This window comes from Vipera berus (assembly GCF_964194415.1).
Source record: "Vipera berus genome assembly, chromosome: 2".
Classification (NCBI taxonomy): Eukaryota; Metazoa; Chordata; class Lepidosauria; order Squamata; family Viperidae; genus Vipera; species Vipera berus.
In genome coordinates, this window is record NC_138203.1 from 229,637,788 (window position 1) to 229,656,898 (window position 19,111).

The window sequence follows — 19,111 nt, forward strand, 5'->3', positions numbered from 1 at the left end:
AAATCATCCTATTTTCTGGAGGAAATCTTTATTGTGTATTTTTTTTTTGTTCTGTGTTTTTAACTTTCCCCTTGCTGTGTATATGGGTATTCTTTTGAGAGGTTCCTCTTTTAAATGATAATGGCAACACAATGTTGTCATTACACAATATGTATGAGTTTTTTGTACATTTGAATGCTACCTGTTTTCAATTACTCAGCAAAATTATTTCACAAAAGTCTTATTTAGATGCATTCTTCACATCTTTTTCTTTAATAGCTGTTTTTATTGCAAAAGGTAGCTAATGTGTGGTGGGACTTACAATATAATGAATCTGCTCTCTCCCCCCCTACCCTAAAAATGAGGGGGGAAAGTAATGTAAATAAATACGGATGCTTAAATTTTCTAGGGGAATTATCCAACTTTGTAATCTTTAGAACTCAAAAATATACACCATTCACATACTGCATCATGCCCATAGAAAGGAGTGAACCTAACCCTTGCATCACTATTTAAGGCTTTCAACTTACAACTGTGTGAATATTCCTGAAATCGTCACTCACCTTCATTACGTTTTTCTAGACCTCTGTTGTAACTAAACAGAAGCAAAAAGTTGATAAGTATTAAAACCATGTTTTATTATATTTTAATATTCAAGTTGTTCGCAACTTGAATGCATGGATGACACAAAGGGAAATCATAGTGAAATAAATTTAATTTTTAAAAATGAAAAATATACACTAGGCTAACAATGCCCTATTTCCCCATTCAGGCTGACAGTGACTTACTTATTTTTATAATGGTTTTTCGCCATTCATAATGTCCAGAGTAATGGACAAAGTAACAGAATAAACAATTACCGCAATAACATAAAAAATCATAACCAAAGCAACCCCACTTTCATCATTAGTGAATTAAAGCTACCTTGTCTATCCCTCAGAGGGGAGGCAACTATCCTTGCCCTTGAAATTGAGATAATAATAAGAATAAGAATAAGAATAAGAATAAGAATAAGAATAAGAATAAGAATAAGAATAAGAATAAGAATAAGAATAAGAATAAGAATAAGAAGAATAATAAGTTGGAAGGGACCTCAGAGATCATCTAGTCCAACCCCCTGCTCAGGCAGGAAACCCTATACCATTTCAGGCAAATGGCTGTCCAGTCTCTTCTTAAAAACTTCCAGTGTTGGAGCATTGGAGTTTCCCGAGTATCAACCTGCTTTTGATCCCTTGCCTGCTGCTAACAAGAAACCAAGTTGCAATGAAGTTCAGCAGCGAATCGTAGGAAGATTATTCATCAGAGACACCTCATCGTCCATGCGCGGCTAAAGCCCTGAACACACTCAAAACAAAACACCGAAGTCCTTTAAACTCCTGCAGACTGGCATCACAGAAAAAAGCCCGCGAGAGCCGACCAAGCGCCTCACCCGCGAGCTTAATTTCGGCAGCCCGGACCTACGGATCCGAGTCGTTTCAGCGTTCCCGGCTTCCATCAGAGGCGCCTTAGTTTCCACAAGACCTATATATCGCAAACTACCTAAGACCGAACTCCTAGGAAATCCAGCCGAAGTCCCTTCCCCTTCTTCCTGCAGCTCCATTTTTTATTTTTTTTTATTTTTTAATTTTAAATGAGCGACGCGTCTGCCTTCCGCATGCAACACAACCCCGCCACCGCGAGGCACAAAGATCAGGTTGATATTCAGACGGTATCCAGAGAGTCCCTGCAAACAAGGCAGACGCGGGCGAGGTGAAGTGATAATTAAAGCGCCAAGAAAGCCTGACAAAGGCGGCGGGGCGGGGAGCCCTCCTGCACAAATCAAATACTAATCAAAAGCCAAGGAGACGAGCGGGTGGCCGAGGGAGTTTCCAGCCCCTGCGCCTTACATTGTCTCAGATTCCACCGCTGACGGTGGTGGACAAGGCGAATTAAAAGCAGCCTGCCGCCCAGGAGACGGCAGCCAAAGAAAGCTTTGACCGGGGAGCGTCGGGGAATTAACCTCCCCAGCTGTCTCCCGGACTGGGTCCAAGAAGCCACACACACACCCCTTGTATCTCATTTGGTGAAAAGAAACAAACAAACAAAAAAAGGGGGGGTACCGTGAAAGTGTCAAGAGGCGGACGTGGCAACCGGGGGTGGGGTGGGGGGGGGCTGTCTTCCACAAGACAGCGCTACCTCAGGAAGACCAGAAAGGGGTCTCGCCTATTCTTCTGTGCTCTCCTCCGCCCACCTTTCGGGCTGAGTCTGGCGGCCGGGGACTCTGCTTCCCCTGTTTGGCGGAGCGGACTCACTCGCTCGCTCGCTCGCTCGCTCGCTCCATAGCGGAGTCTAGCCGAGGCGAAGTGGCGTCAGAGCCAGGCTTCAGCAGCCTGCGCGGCCAGGAATACCCTGTGTGGCCGCGGCTCTCGGGGAAGCCCTGGCTGTCCGCTTCCTCGCTCCACGCTGCCATTCGGGGCCCGCGCGTTCCCCGGGCAAATCGCGGCGCCCAGCAGGCGAGGAAACACCCCCCTCCCCCCCTTCCCTCAGGAGACGCGAAGCAAGTGACCGCCCGGAGCGCGGGCTCTCCGGGAGCCGCCTCCGCTGCCCCAGTCCTTGCGGTTCCCGCTTGCTCGGTAGGGATCTTTCCCGGGACTGGCTTTTCCCTCTTAGCCAGACATTATGGAACCGCTTTCCTCAACCTCCCCCCCCCTCGGTTCTGCTCTCTCCATGCCTTCTCTGGAGAAAGTGAGGGGAGGGGAGCATCTAACCTTAAATCCTTAACCCTCCCCATTGAATCCACCCAATAAGACCCCCGATCGGGGGAGGGAGGCAGCCGGCCAGAAACCAGGAGCTCATAAAATAATAATTTCCAAAAAATAAAATAAAAAAGGGGTAGAAACACCCTTTATAGCACAAGCGAGTCAGTCAGCCAGTCCTCCCGCCGTCCCTCCCCGAGTGAAGGACAATAGCTCTCTCCTTCACCACCACCGCTACCCGCAGCCCCTTGACACCAGAGCCCCGGGAAGGAGGGGGGGGGAGTCCATTGTGTATGCCCGGGCTCGACAATTTACGAAACAAAAACAAAACCACACACGCACACACACACACACACACAAAAAAAATACAAGAGAGGGAAACGAGAGAGTGGCTCCTCCTCCTCCTCCTCTTCTCCAAAAAGGCCTGTTGGAAAACTGCACAGAGCAGAAGCGGCAGCCAGGAGCCCACCATCTCTCCTCTCCCGCTCGCTCTCGCCGCTCCAGCCCTGCCGAGCCAAAGAGACGAAAGGCCGCGAGCGATAGGAAGGGGATCTCTGCCCTAGAGCGGGGGGGGGAGGGAAAGGGGGGGGGGAAGGAAAGGCCCGATCGCTTTGTGTTACCTGCCGTGAAACCAGTCCTTGCAGGCGTCGCACTCGATCATGAAGCGGGTTACGTCGTAGGGCAGCCTACAGATGCAATAGACGGGCACCGTCGCCATGTTAGCTCCCTTCAAAACAACACTGGATCCCAAGGCAAGCGAGCCGTGCGGGAGAGTCAGCCAGCCCAGCCAGCCCAGCCAGGCAGCGGAAAGAAGCAGGCAGGCAGGGCGTTTTGCTGCGGCTTCCTCGCTGTTGGGGAGCTCGCTCGATTCTCTCCTCCTTTACCGCCACGGGCAAGCGAATCAACCGGGCCTGGAGACGGCGGGGAGAGGTGGAGGGAGTGGGGTGGGGGGGGGGGGTAAAAAAAAGAAGCAAAACAAAATCCGTAGAATTCAGTAAGCGATCCTCAAGGGCGAGCTGCAATGTCAGAAAAAAATAGCCAAGGGTTCCCGAAAGTTTGGCTGCATGGCTCCTCTGCCTGGCGCCGGTTCCAAAGCTCGCTGGAAGCTCGCCCGCTCGCTCTTTTTTTTCCGTTTTCTTGCTTTTCTTTTTGTTTTGGCCGTAGTGGTTTCTAAATGATCATTATCCCAAATGTTGAACGAAATGCATTCTAATGCATGCCCCCTGGTGACAGTACAGTACCGAAGCTTTTCATAAACACTCCGAAATGTAGCCCTTTCCTTGTAATGTCCTTACGTCAGCTTGCAACATTGTAATATTTCCTCTGATGGGGCTGGGGAGGGAGGCTGCAGAAAAGGGGAGGCGAATATGCGAAAACTCCCAAGCTTGGCACCGTGCAAAATATTAAAAAGGGTGGCGGTGGTGGGGAACGGGAAGACAACCACTCTCAAAGCTGGAAAATAAACAGGGAGGCGTGCTAAAGCCAAGAGGATGAAAGAGGGGAGATTTTTAAAAAAAATTACAAACGATCTAGCCAAGGAGCGGGAGAGAAAAAGCTTCATTGAAAGGAGAGGAATATTGCCGCGACTTCAAAAGTGGTGCCTGCAGTCGGGAGCCTCGTCCTTAAAACTCTTCCCCGCTAAGGGAGCTCGGGTGGAAATTATGTAGATAGCAAAGAATCGATGCATCAGCTGATGTAATAAAACGGAAGATGGAAAATTTGGCCAACACACTCCGCTTTAAAACATTTCAGTTCTTGAGATACCTTTATTTAACAGCCTGCTTCCTTTTCGGTCTTCCAGCTTACCAGAGTTGGAGGATAAAGAAATTGAGAGGACAAACTAGAACAAATTCTCCACCCTTACTTCTACTTCTTCTCCCTCCCCCCCTTCTCCCTCCCCCCTTCTCCCTTCCCCCCCCCCAACAGAACTGACTTAAGAAGAGGGAGCAAGTTATTTTTGCTGGGGTAATAAACTTCTAGGGCAAATCTTCTGAGGCTTCACTCCTACAAACGAAAGTGCGACTCCGCCTCCTTTCTTTCTAATTGTTAATGAAAGTAGAAGCGAGTCAGAGAGAGTTGATCCGAGGAAGTAGCAGTTCCGCTCTTAGGCGTTCCCGTTTTTGGCGTTCGGCGATTTCCCGTGAATCCATAAAAATAATTTTTTGAAACGAAGCCCCCTGTAGCTTTGTCAAAAAACCGCTACTCTTGGCATAGCCCCTCCCCTCCCCTCCCGCCATCCCTGCTCAAAAGTTTTTGAAAGTACCACGTGTCACTTTGCTGCTTTGCTTTTAATTCACGGTTGTGGCCATACGTTAACTCTCGCGGTAGTACAACCTCCCCCCCGCCCCTGTTACCCCCCCCCCGGCTTCAGATTATTACCTATCTTTAATTTTTTCGGTAGGGTACGTTAGTAATCTTGCCAAGTACTCATGCAGGGCTAAAGCTGTTGGTTCACCATTCTTGGCTTTCATAGTGACACTGAAAAATTTGCCAGCAAGGCATGCTAGCCACCTCCTGTTGCTTTCCCCCACCCCCAAGGCACATTATGACCCTTCTATATATAGGTGTGTACTGTATCGGATAAAGGTGGCTTTATTTGTAATTACCACAGTTCATTATCATTCCTTGTGTGATAGGGTAAATTGCCCTGGCCAGAGTTACCACGCTGTTTTTCAAATTTAAAATGTGGATCCTTTTGAGTTTATTCCTGCCTTAGAACTATAACTATATTAATAGATTTTCCAATATTTTTTAACGTGGGTGTCTGCAAGGGGGGGGGCAAGGACCCCAGTGAAGGGCAGTGATGATAACTACATAATGACATCACCACACAAATGTTAAAATTTAAATCCTTGCATCTGATAGAGCAATAGAAGAACATAGTCATGGCATTTGCACGAGGACATTATTGTTGTTGGTATCATCAAGATTATGCATGTTACTGTATCTTGGTGCTGCTAAGTGGAATCTGTGCATTTTATTTAAATATGAATGCAGTTGTCAAGCTGAATTGCTTATACTGATGTCCTTATAGTAATTGCTTATACTAATGTCCTACCTGCAGCACAAACATGTCCCAGTAGACCTTTCCAAAGGACAAGACCTCATTGTTTTGACTTTAGCACATCCCCAAATCACAGGTATGTGACCTTAAAACCTTCTTTAGCGGATGCAGTTTTAAAGCAACATTTTTTTCCTTCTGTCCTCACTTAATTTCTGCTCTGGAATGAACCTAGAAAAGGTTTTATCAGTGATGAAGTTAACAATGACTGGGTGACCAGGCCCACCACTCTCAGTCCAACCCATCTTAGAGGGTTCTTGTGAGGAAAATATCAAGCAGGAGTATGAAGTATGCAATATGTTTGCAATCTTGAGGTACAGATTTTAAAGAAGAGATAAAAATATAGAATAGAATTGAGCTGGAATAGAATAAAATAGAGCTAGAATAGTTCAGCCCCCTGCTCAAGCAGGCAAACCTATACCATTTCAGACAAGTGACTGTACTCTAGTCTCTTCTTAAAAACCTCCAGTGATGGAGCGCCCACAATTTCCAAAGCCAAGCTGTTCCATGGGTTAATTGTCCTCACTGTTAGGAGGTTTCTCCTTAATTCCAGGTTACTTCCCTCTTTGAATAGTTTCCAACCATTGTTTCTTGTCCTGCCCTCTGGTGCTTTGGAGAATAGTTTGACACACACCCCCTTCTTTGCGGCAGCCCCTCAACTACTGGAACATTGCTATCATGTCACCCCTATTTTTTCTTTTCTGTAGACTAGCCAAACCCAAGTCCTGCAGATGTTCTTCATATGTTTTAGTCTCCAGGCCTTTGATCATCTTAATTGCTCTTTTCTGATTTTTTTTCCAAACTCTCAACATCTTTTTTGTAGCATGGTGACCAAAATTGGTTGCAGTATTCTAGGTGTGGTCTTACTAGGGTTTTATAAAGCAGTACTAATACTTCACGTGATCATGATTCTATGCCTCTGTTTATACAACCTAGGATTGTATTAGCTTTTTTTGGCTGCTGTTGCACACTGCTGGCTCATATTCAAGTGATCATCCAGTAGACTCCAAGGTCCTTCTCACAGTTACTGTTTTTGAGCCAGTTCTCGCCTAATCTGTACTTATACCTTTGATTTTTCCTGACTAAATGTAAATATAAATGTATAGCTCTATTACTACTAAGAAAGAAATGCCTTGAAAATAGACATGGTAAGACAAAATATTACATGGTCAGTACATTAAAAAAATACTGGCAACAACAACAAACACCTGGAAAAGGCTAAGAACAGAAAGTTAAAGAAAGTTACAGAAGGGCTGCATGAGACTAAGCCTTAAGAACAAATTGCATGTAAAGCGAGAATTGAGAAAATAGCAACAGATAGAAAATGCTGTCTCTACAGAGAAGCTGAAGAACCAGTAGACCACCTGGTTAACTGCTGCAACAAGATTGCACAGACTAACAGCAAACAACAGCATAACAAATTAGCAACAATGGTGCATTGGAATTCCTGCACTGATGGGACCAAAAAATAGACAAAGTAATAGAAAAAGAAGAAGTTAAGTATTCTGGGAATTTGGAATTCAAACAGGCAAGCACCTGCCACATAACACTGCAGATTTAACAACTGTTAATAAGAAAAACAAGTCTGAATAATACTTGAAGTGGCAGTACCTGGAAACAGCAGAAGAAACGGAAAAATATTGGAAAATACAATGACCTGCAAATAGAAATAAAATGTCTGTGGCAAATGAAGGCAAAGATAGTACCAATAATAATAGATGCCTTTGGGTGTAATCCCAAAATATCTGGTATTGTGTAGTGGGTCCGACACAAGGAAGAGACGCCAGCCAGAGTGTGAGTTCAGCTCTTTATTGGAGTGGGGTAGTGAACTGGGGAATGAGGGTTACCTGGCCTCCTTAAATACCCGGCCAGGTAAGCGGACAGCCAATGGGATTGGCCCTAGGTTTCCCGCCGAAACCGTTCAGGCCAACGCCCCCTGGTGGCTGGTGCTATGCAGGTGCCTGCATACATAACACCCCTCCCCCCTTAGAGAAGAACCACCTAACAAATAACAACTTGCAACTAACTACAACTATATACACTGTGTCAACAATAATAAAAAAACAATGCAACTGTGTAGAGGTCACTTGCACTCATAGTCCGACAGGTAGGCAGGTGTCCTGTGTGTCCGGGTGGACCGTCTGGGCGTGGCTTGGCCCTGGGCTTGGACCGCGGGTTCTTGAGGCCTCTGTGCAGGGGTGCAAGGAGCTGGGATCAGGAGGCCCTCCTCCTCTGGTTCCTGCTCTGTGCTGTTTCCGGCTGGGCTGGCCTCTCCTGGGGTGTGGCTCTCCTGTTGGGCGTGCGTGATGCACTCAGGGACCCTTCCTCTGAGCTCGTTGATGTGTCGCCTTATGCGTCTGTCCCCCTCCACCCCCACAATGTAAGAGAGGGGTCCTGTTTTCTCAACCACTGTCCCCGGAACCCATGGATGTCCAGCCCCGTAGTTCCTTGCCCAGACCAGGTCCCCTATGTTGAGAACCCTGTGTGCAGGTGATGATGGCAATGGTGATGGTGGTGATGGTGGCCTTACGGCCTCGGCTGCTACCCGGTCTGGATGTAAATGGTCCAGCTTGGTGATGAGGCGCCGTCCCCATCGCAGTTCCACTGGGCTCTTCCCGGTAGCCACGCATGGTGTAGTGCAGACATGTCAAACACAAGGCCCGGGGGCCAGATCCGGCCCGCGAAGTGGTTTCATGCGGCCCGCGAAGCCATCCTGGAAACAGTGAGGGAACGGCCCCTACTGCCTTGGCCCTGGCCCAGAGACCCTCCTCCTGCCAGAGACCCTCAGATCTGTCCCACTCCTGCCCAGGCCCCCATAGGCACCCTTGATGCGAACGATGTAGAGCTGGCCACGCCCACCCAGTAGGCCATACGCACTCTAGCCACGCCCACCCAGTAGGCCACGCCCACCCTGGCCATACCCACCCGGCCCCCTAAGGGCAACCGCAATGCTGATGCGGCCCTCAATGAAATTGAGTTTGACACCCCTGGTGTAGTGTGTTGGGCGAGTAGGAATTTCGCCAGTCTGTGATGCCAGTCCCCGCTGATGATGCACCGGAGTGCGTCTTTGGTCGTCCTTACCATCCGTTCAGCTTGCCCGTTGGTCGATGGATGGAAGGGCGCGGAGGTGGCATGCCTAATCCAGTTCGCCTTCAAGAACGCCTGGAAATCATTAGCAGTAAACTGAGGCCCGTTATCAGACACAATTACGTCGGGGAGGCCGTGTGTGGCAAAGAGAGCTCTGAGCACCTGGATTGTCCTCCCCAAGGTCATGTTGGGAACCGGGACTACCTCTAACCACTTGGAGTGACTGTCTACCACTACTAAAAACAGTTGGCCCTGGAATGGCCCTGCATAGTCAATGTGGATGCGTGACCAGGGTGTGTGTGTGGCCTCCCACTGGTGCGCTGGTGCGTGTGGCATTTCTGGCCTGGATCTCTGGCACATGTAACAGGCCTTGACCCGTTCCTCGATGTCTTTGTCCAGCCCTGGCCACCAGAGGTAGCTTCTGGCCAGAGCCTTCATTCTGACCACCCCTGGGTGTCCCTCGTGTAAGGAGTCCAATACCCTGGCCCGTACTGCGGTAGGGATGATGACCCTGCTACCCCAGAGAAGACAGCCCCTGTGCATGGAGATCTCATTGCGTCTGGTGAAATAGGCCTGGAACTCAGGCCTCGGGGACTTGTTCTGCCATCCCGTGCAAACCCATGAGTGTACCCTGCCCATGATATTGTCTGTGGCTGTGTGGCTGGCAATGTCCTTGGCATGAACTGGACACTCTGGTAGTTCCTGCAGGGCTAGGATCTGCGTTGCTGGGGCTGGGGCTGGATCAGGGGTGTCTATTGGTAGCCTACTTAGACTGTCTGCGTGGCCCATCTCCTTCCCTGGCTTGTGCACCAGCTTACAATTGTAGGCTGCAAGGAAGATGGACCACCAGAGCATTCTGGGGGACAGAATTTGGGGGGTCTGCCTGTCTGTTGTGAACAGGCCCAGGAGTGGTTTGTGGTCCGTGTAGACAGTGAACTCCCTGCCATACAGATAATCGTGGAATTTCTTGATTCCTGCCACGATGGCCAGGGCTTCTCTGTCGATTTGGGCGTAATTTCTTTCTGCTCCAGACAGCGTCCTGGAATAGTAGGCTATGGGGATTTGCGCCCCATTGGGCTCAAGGTGACTGAGTACTGCGCCCACACCATAAGGGGATGCATCGCATGTGATGCAAATGGGCTTGGACTCGATGAAATGGGTTACTGTGGATTTATCCGACAGTAGTGCTTTCAAGGGCCTGAAGCTTTGGTCGTGGGCGGCAGTCCAGACCCATGCTGCCTCTTGTCTAGTAGCCTGTGGAGTGGCTCTGCAATGGCTGCCTTGTGTGGGAGGAATGCATGGTAGAAATTCAGCAGACCCAGGAATGCCTGTAGCTCTGCCTTGTTCTTGGGTGTGGGTGCTAGTTTGATGGCCCTCACCTTGGATTCTGTGGGGTGGATTCCCCTGGCATATACTCTGAACCCCAAGAATTCTGTGGAAGGAACACCTATGCTGCATTTCTCCCTCTTGAGTTTGAGTCCAGCTGTGCGCAGTCTGGACAGCACCTCCCTGAGCCTACCTGCTAGTTCCTCTGCTGATGCTCCTGCAATCAGGATGTCATCAAAATAAGGGCAGACTCCTGGGATGCCCTTGAGTGTCTTCTCCATAACTTCCTGGAATATGCCAGGAGCAACACTGACTCCAAACTGCAGCCTGTTCACCCGGAACGCCCCCCTGTGTGTTACTATGGTTTGAATGTCAGCTGTTGCCCTAGTAACCGTGAGTTGCTGGTACGCCTGCGCAAGATCGAGCCTTGCAAAGATGGCGCCGCCTTGGAGGGAAGCGAGAACGTGGCTGACCGTGGGGACCGGGTAAGTGTGCGGGTTCAGGGCGTGGTTCACCGAGCACTTATAGTCGGTGCAGATCCTTATTTCCCCGTTGGATTTGAGGGGGGTTACGATAGGGGTTTCCCACTCCCCCCATCTATGGGCTCTAAGATTCCTTGGGCCACCAGCTTATCCAGTTCGCGCTCGATTTTGTGTTTGAGCGCGAAGGGGACTCGCCACAGCCGGACCCTAACGGGGGAAACATTCGAGTTAAGCTTGAACGATATGGGGTGCCCTGTGTACCTGCCCAGCGACCCATCAAAGACGTCTGTGAACTCCTTGCAGACGGCCTCGACGGAGTCCCCCTGGATCCAATGGATCCCGGAGACTGTGATTCCCAGGTCCTCAAACCAGTCTAGCCCAACCAGGCTGGCTCTTCGGCCCTCTACCACTACAATGTCCAGGTGCCCTTCACAACCCTTAAACCCCACCGTGACAGTAGCCTCCCCCTTTACCTTGACCGGCGAATTCTGGAAATCGGTCAGGGTTAAATTTGTAGGCCATAATTTAATCCGCTGCTTGCTCCGGCTAGTTATGTAGTTAAGGGTTTCGTCCAAGATGATCGAGACCGCTGATCTGGAGTCAAGCTCCATGCTGCAAGGGACGCCTTGCAAGCGGATTGTTAGTCTAATTTTGGGTTTGAGCAGCCGGCGGCTACCCATGTGGTTAATGGCCAGCTGGCTCTCAACATAGCCAATTCGCATTTTGGTTGGGGCCCCAGTACCTTCGAACGGTGGTTCCTCCGGTTGCAGCTCGTGGATCTCCTCTCGGGGGCAGCGGCTACGACAGACCATGGCTATGTGGCCTGTTTTCTTGCAGGCCCGACACGTGGCTGACTGGAACTTGCAGAGGCTGCACACGTGGTTCCCACCACACCCTGCGCACCTCTGAGGGTTGGCGGCGTTGCTGGGAGGCTTGGGCTTGTCTGGGCGTCTGGCTCGCTGGTCGGGGGTCGACCTCCGCTGGAGGAGGTCGATGCTCTGGTCGTCCTCCTCTGTGGCAATTTGCCGGTGGATGCTGGTCGCCTGACTGCCGGTCCGGGTTTCCTGGCAGGCTTGGACAGCCCCGCAGGCCGCTTCGTGGGCTACGATGGCGTCCTCGGCTTCCTGGAGCGAAACCTCCTCTCTCTTGAACAGGCGCTCTTGCAGCCGCCTGTCTCATAGGCCGCAGATCAGCCGGTCCCGTAGCCGTTCCTCCAAGTTCGAGAACCTACAGGCGACAGCTTCTTGTAGGGTGGCGAGGAATTTGGCACCGGTCTCGTCGGGGCGCTGGTCCCTCTTCTCGAATTGCAACCGCACGGCCACTTTGGAGCGCCGGGGCTTGAAGTGGGCGTTGAGCCTGGCCACAAGGTCCTGGTACGTGACGGTGTTGATGGCCTCCTGGGTGAACAGGTTCGCAGCAATCTCCAGCAGCACTGGCCCCCCGATGCAGAGCAGGGCGGCCGCCTTCGCACCGTCCTCCGAAATCTGATTGAACCGCATGTACAGTTCAGTGTGAGCCAGGTAACGGGCCCAGGTCTCTGGGCGGCGGGTGTTGAATTCGTGGGGTTGTCTGGCTCTTGCCATGGAGGTGCTGTTGTGGTCTCGGTTGCGGATGCGGTCCGGTCGGCTGGCGGTCATGGGGGGAAGAAGGAAGGAAAATGCCTTTCCCTTCAGCTCGCGGAGCGTTTCCCCAGTGACTTCAGCTCTTGGTCGGCAGCTATCCCATCCTCGTCGCCACTATTGTGTAGTGGGTCCGACGCAAGGAAGAGACGCCAGCCAGAGTGTGAGTTCAGCTCTTTATTGGAGGGGGGTAGTGAACTGGGGAGTGAGGTTACCTGGCCTCCTTAAATACCCGGCCAGGTAAGCGGACAGCCAATGGGATTGGCCCTAGGTTTCCCGCCGAAACTGGGTTTCCTGCCGAAACCGTTCAGGCCAACGCCCCCTGGTGGCTGTTGCTATGCAGGTGCCTGCATACATAACATCTGGAACAACCACTTGAACCCCATTGGCATTGACAAAATCCCCACCAGTCAGTTGAAAAAGGCAGCTTATTGAAACAGATCAGCTCCTGTGACAATAGTATTATTAAATACTATAGTATTATTTAATACTATTAAATAATAGTACTATTATTTAATAGTATTAAACAACAACAACATTTGCCTATCCCATGTCTTTGGAAAGGATTTGATAGGTGACTAAAAGGCCAAATCCAATCTAAACATCCAGATGACTGTGTGACCGACCATAATGATGATGATGATATAATACAGGGCCTAAAGTTGCCCAAACTTTTAGGCAGTAGCAGACACATCCCTTCCCTGAGCAATATCCCACATAGATATTTTGGCTTGGGCTGAAGACTAGACTGTATATATAGCTTCTGTATCTTTAAATTATTAGTTAGTCAACCTGACAAATGGCTAAACCCAGCTTTCAAAGTACTCACCTGTATATGCCCAGGTCAAGCCAGCCCCAGGTAACACAAGGAAGAATGACTCGGGATTGTTCTTCCTGTGTAGGTTATACTCCTTAGAAAGGGAAACTAATCCAGGAAAAACCATGATTGCTTTCCTTATCTTGTCAGGGACAAGGTCATTTGCTGGCCTTGTTACTGAAGCCCAAAAGAACTCAATGGTAAAGGCAATAAAATTTGTGCCAGCATATTTTTTTTTTGCCAGCTTAGAGACAAATCTCTCCTCTCTTTCTGTCAATTACCCTGTGGTCCTGAAGTCACCAAGAATCATCTGGTGTCAAGGCTGCAGACATCCTTATATACTTAGAGAAATACCATAGTGGTTAGATATTATAAAAGGTAAAGGTTCCCCCGCACATGCGTGCTAGTCGTTTCCGACTCTAGGGGCCAGTGCTCATCTCCGTTTCATAGCCGAAGAGCCAGCGTTTGTCCGAGGACGTCTCCGTGGTCATGTGGCCGGCATGACTAGACGCCAAAGGCGCACGGAACGCTGTTACCTTCCCACCGTAGTGGTCCCTATTTTTCTACTTGCATTTTTACGTGCTTTCGAACTGCTAGGTGGGCAGAAGCTGGGATGAGTAACAGGCGCTCACTCTGTTACGCGGCACTCGGGATTCGACCCGCCAAACTGCCGACCTTCTGATCGACAAGCTCAGCGTCCTAACCCACTGAGCCACCGCGTCCCTTTGGTTAGATATTATATGTATATTAATACCGAAGTAAGTAAAAAATGGGACAACTTGAAATCTTAAGTTCTAGTATAGTTTCACATGGGCTATGTGATTGGTTTCTAGTTGTGGCAACAAACTGTCTAGAAGATCATATTTTAGCAACACTGTAGCCCTTAAAAGTAGCTATTGTTTAGGTAATCCAGATGAAATTGCATACTCCTATTCAGATGATTGTTTCGTGGATTAATATAAATATTGCACTCTCTCCCCCCCCTCCCAAAATGCACAAATGCTACCGGTAGTAAAGAAAAGTTGACTATAACCTTTAGAATTATTCAGCAAGCAGTAAGGAATCCCATAAATAACCAATCATGTCTTGTGTCATTGTAATCTTGTAAATGGTAACCACTGCTGCTAGAAGACAGAATGGAATCAATATACTCCAATTGCTTCCATCAATTCCTATGAGGAGATAATTGATCAGAGCAACAAATGCTATCTTAGTTGCATGCATAAGATACCTGGTTGTCAACTATGCTGGCAAAGGTCCAAGACGCTGAGAGAATCTAAGCAAGCCCTGAAAGTCTGGGAAGAAAGCTTAGATGTTAATTGTCATTGAACTGGGAGTTAGTCGTAGGATTTATTCAATATTTATTTGTATCGAGGTATTATGATCTGACCCACTGCAAACCAAATAATATTTCACAACTCTCTGCTACCATTTGAAGTCTTACCTTTCAAGGTAACTCTAAACACATCCTTAAAAAGCCCATACATTTTAAAGTTGATATTCTTAAATTTTGGAAAAGTAAAAAAAGTACAGGTGAAACTCGAAAAATTAGAATATCATGCAAACGTTCATTTATTTCACTGATGCAACTTAAAAGGGGAAACTAATATATGAGATAGACTCATTACATGCAAAGCAAAATAGTTCAAGCCGTGATTTGTCATAATTGTGATGATTATGGCTTACAGCTCATGAAAACCCCAAATCCACAGTCTCAGAAAATTAGAATATTACATGCAATCAATAAAACAAGGAGTGTACATAGAACAATATTGGACCTCTGAAAAGTATAAGCATGCATATGTACTCAGTACTTGGTTTGGGCCCCTTTTGCAGCAATTACTGCCTCAATGCAGCGTGACATGGAAGCTATCAACCTGTGGCACTGCTGAGGTGTTATGGAAGACCAGGATGCTTCACTAGCGGCCTTCAGCTCTTCTGCATTTTTCGGTCTCATGTCTCTCATCTTTCTCTTGGCAATGCCCCATAGATTCTCTATGGGGTTCAGGTCAGGCAAGTTTGCTGGCCAATCAAGCACAGTAATCCCACGGTCATTGAACCAGGTTTTGGTGCTTTTGGCAGTGTGGGCAGGTGCCAAGTCCTGCTGTAAAATGAAGTCAGCATCCCCCTAAAGCTCGTCTGCAGAAGGAAGCGTGAAGTGCTCCAAAATCTCCTGGTAGACAGCTGTGTTGACCCTGGACTTAATGAAGCACAGTGGACCAACACCAGCAGATGACATGGCTCCCCAAATCAACACAGACTGTGGAAACTTCACACTGGACTTCAAGCATCTTGCAGTGTGTGCCTCTCCATTCTTTCTCCAGACTCTGGGTCCTTGGTTTCCAAATGAGATGCAAATTTGCTCTCATCAGAAAAGAGGACTTTGGACCACTGAGCAACAGACCAGGTCTGTTTTTCTTTAGCCCAGGTAAGACACTTCTGATGTTGTTTGTTGTTCAGGAGCGGCTTGACAAGGAATACGACATTTGAAGCCCATGTCCAGGATCTGTCTGTGTGTGGTGGCTCTTGATGCACTGACTCCAGCCTCAGTCCACTCCTTGTGAAAGTCCCCAACACTTTTGAATGGCCTTTTCCTGACAATCCTCTCCAGGCTGCAGTCATCCCTGCTGCTTGTGCACCTTTTTCTTCCACACTTTTCCCTTCCACATAACTTTCTATTAATGTGCTTTGATACAACACTTTGGGAACATCCAACTTCTTTTGCAATTACCTTTTGAGGCTTTCCCTCCTTATGGTGGGTGTCAATGATGGTTTTCTGCACAACTGTCAGGTCAGCAGTCTTCCCCATGATTGTGATTCCTACTGAACCAGACTGAGAGACCATTTAAAGGCTCAGGAACCCTTTGCAGGTGTTATGGCTTAATTAGCTGATTAGAGTGGAACACTTTGAGCCTAGAATATTGCACCTTTTCACAATATTCTAATTTTCTGAGATTGTGGATTTGGGGTTTTCATGAGCTGTAAGCCATAATCATCACAATTATGACAAATCACGGCTTGAACTATCTTGCTTTGCATGTAATGAGTCTATCTCATATATTAGTTTCCCCTTTTAAGTTGCATTACTGAAATAAATGAACTTTTGCACAATATTCTAATTTTTTGAGTTTCACCTGTAGACTCCGGTTGTCCTGAGACCAATGCAATCTAGGACCTACCACACATTCTATGGAGTTTAATCACCTTAAACTTTGGAGAAACCTTATTAAAAAGCTCCAGATTTACCCCAGTGTTGCTATGTAGCGCCCCCACTGCAGCTCCTGAATTTCCAATAAAGCTGTTCTGGGAAGTCACTGGGCTGCAGAACAGAAGAGGCATGGGATTGGGGGCAGGGTGGAGAGGAAGAGAGGCGCAAAGCTGCAAAGCTATATTCCATGAGATAGTCGGCATAAGAAAAGATGAAAGCAAACTTTCAGAAATTTAGAAGGTGGATTATTCTAAAAATTATTTCCCTCAGAAAATTGTGAATCTAAGTTTTACTCCAGAAACCATGAGATATTTTCTGGCTTTTAAAGACTGCAAAAATGGGATTAAGTGACCATTGGTTCACAACCAATGATTGTTAAAAGCAATAAATGCATACATTGTTTGTTTTATTCAATAATTGTACACTGGCTGAATTATACATTTTTTTTAAAAAAAATCAGGGTTTAAGGTATCTATCTCTCTTCTCTGAAGGAATCTCTGTAAACTATATATTGCAATATATAGTTTACAGGTGGGCCTATCTGTAGATCTTATGAATGATCCTTCTTTGCTCAATGACTCATCAGGGCTAAGAACAACCAAATACAGTTTAGGAAAAGGGGGTTCAGGGCTTGATTTGTAGGAAATATGGAAACAGTGACAGAATTATATTTCAGTTCTTTCACAATTCCTGAGATAAGTTCATTAGCATCCCAGCAATAACTAAGACTGGTAAATTCTTTAACCCTCTAGGATCTGTTCTGAACCCATTTGTAGTTAAATGATACCACATTTGTGTGCACTCAGGTTAAACAAAAAAGATTTCTTTTCTGAAAAGTTGCTCAGCTGAAAAACAAACTACCATTCTGTGATTCAAAAGAAAGGATTTTTTTTAAAAAAACCACTCTAGCAATATTTTCCCCTCTCATTAAAAATGCTGTGGAAAAATAACAGGTCTTTCGTAATGATTGATATATTCATTTGTTTTCCCATTTAAAATGTATGTTGAAATATTTTCTCTCTGTGTAAAACTTGGTGCAGTTGAAAAGTTGATCAAGAGGAGGAATAAGTATTCCATAGCATTTTTCCCCTTTTCCTTCAAAGGAAAATTATGGCTCCAATGATCTCTGATGGTGTGAAGACAATTGCACATCTAAACTATAATATTCTCCTCACAGTAACTTTGCAGTCACATCATTGCAGAGAAATATTACTCTGAACTATAGGACTGCAAATTATGTAACCACCATAACCCCAGAAATCATTGCAGCTCAACATCCTGTCACGCATGTGAACATAATTGCATGTGTGAATGGACTCTGGTTATCAATTAACAGTTCTGGAAAAAAATAAATTTGAATTATGATATCAGAAAATGAGATGAGCTCTTCTAGATTAGGCTCAGCCCAAAGATCATTTAGTTCAAAATTTGTGTCATTTCATGAACATGCAAGTATCTCAGAAACACAGACAGGAGGTTGATAACTCATGAGTAGGTGATCGACAACGTATCATCCTTAAGTATTCCTTTTTTTAAAAAAAATAAATCTATTCCCTTTTAATACAGGGGGCAGTTTGGTGTAGTGGTTAAGGCATCTGGTTAGAAAATAGGAGACTGTGAGTCCTAGTTCTGACTTAAGACATGAAACCAGCTGGATGACCTTGGGCCAGCCCTTGGAAGCAGACAGTGGCAAACCACTTGTGAAAACCTTGCCAAGAACACTGCAGGGAATTGTCATCATCAGTTCAAAGGCACGGGCACAGCCCCACACATACACATACCCCCCCACACACAGAGTTCCTTTTTAAACAACAGTTCAAAAGCATGCAAATGCAAGTAGATAAATAGGCACCACTTGGATGGGAAGGTAACCTTATTCCGTGCACGTTGGCATATAGTCTTGCTGGCCACATGACCATGGTAGTGTCTTCAAATAACACTGGCTCCCTCAGCTAGGACACAGAGATGAGCACTGCCCCCTAGAGTCAGACACAACTGGAGACGGGAAACCTTTACCTTGATCTTTTAAATTAATTGCCAATTCCAGCTATGCATTGTGTAAACAATGTTTATTGACTGGTCCTGAATTTTCCTAAAACTCCTATATCGAGTTTTAGTGGATGAACCTACTTGTTACTGTCAGAAGAGTAAATAAAACTCTATCAGAGGGTGATGAACCGTGGTTCATTTTGATGTATGATAAACAACAGGTAAAAGAAAGAAAACCCGAAGCATATATTCTACTATTATCCTTTTAATTACAAAGAAACTTGTAAAAACACAGAAAAGCTCATTACTACATGTCTATCTCACCAGAGAGCACAAAGGAAAAGAAAAAGAAAGTAACTTTTGCTTTGGACATGCGCACACAGTAATAAATATAAAACCAAACAAAATACATGGCTGAACATGTGACACTCACCATGGTTACAATGATAAGATAACAATTTACTGACAAAACCTAAAAACGCAGTGACATCCCCTTCTTTTGTTAGTAAGGCAGAACTCAGATAAGACACATTTTCTTACGCAGATACTCGTGCTGGGCTGCAGGAAGTGGCTTGTTCAGCATATCAGCAATCTGATCATGTGTAGGCACATACTGTAATTTTACAAAACTTTGTTTAACTACTTGTCTTATATTTTGATAACAGATGTCGATATGTCTAGACCTTGAACCTGTAAATCGATTCTCAGATATATAAACCACAGATTTGTTGTCTTCCATCACAGTGATGGATGAATCGGCTGTGTCCAGATATCTGTGACTAAAGCATCAAACCATGTTAGAGAATTA

The 19,111-nt window shown here is 46.8% G+C and overlaps 1 protein-coding gene across 1 annotated transcript in view; it reads right to left on the reverse strand.

The window, feature by feature from the left end:
- Window positions 1-3,666, reverse strand: part of PHF2 (PHD finger protein 2) — a 145,433-nt gene extending 141,767 nt beyond the window's left edge. Inside the window, exon 1 of the mRNA XM_081318063.1 lies at window positions 3,335-3,666. Within this exon, the coding sequence (XP_081174189.1) occupies window positions 3,335-3,432 (98 nt within the window). The 5' untranslated portion in view covers window positions 3,433-3,666. The remainder of the gene's footprint in view (window positions 1-3,334) is intronic.
- Window positions 3,667-19,111: the final 15,445 nt, after the last annotated feature.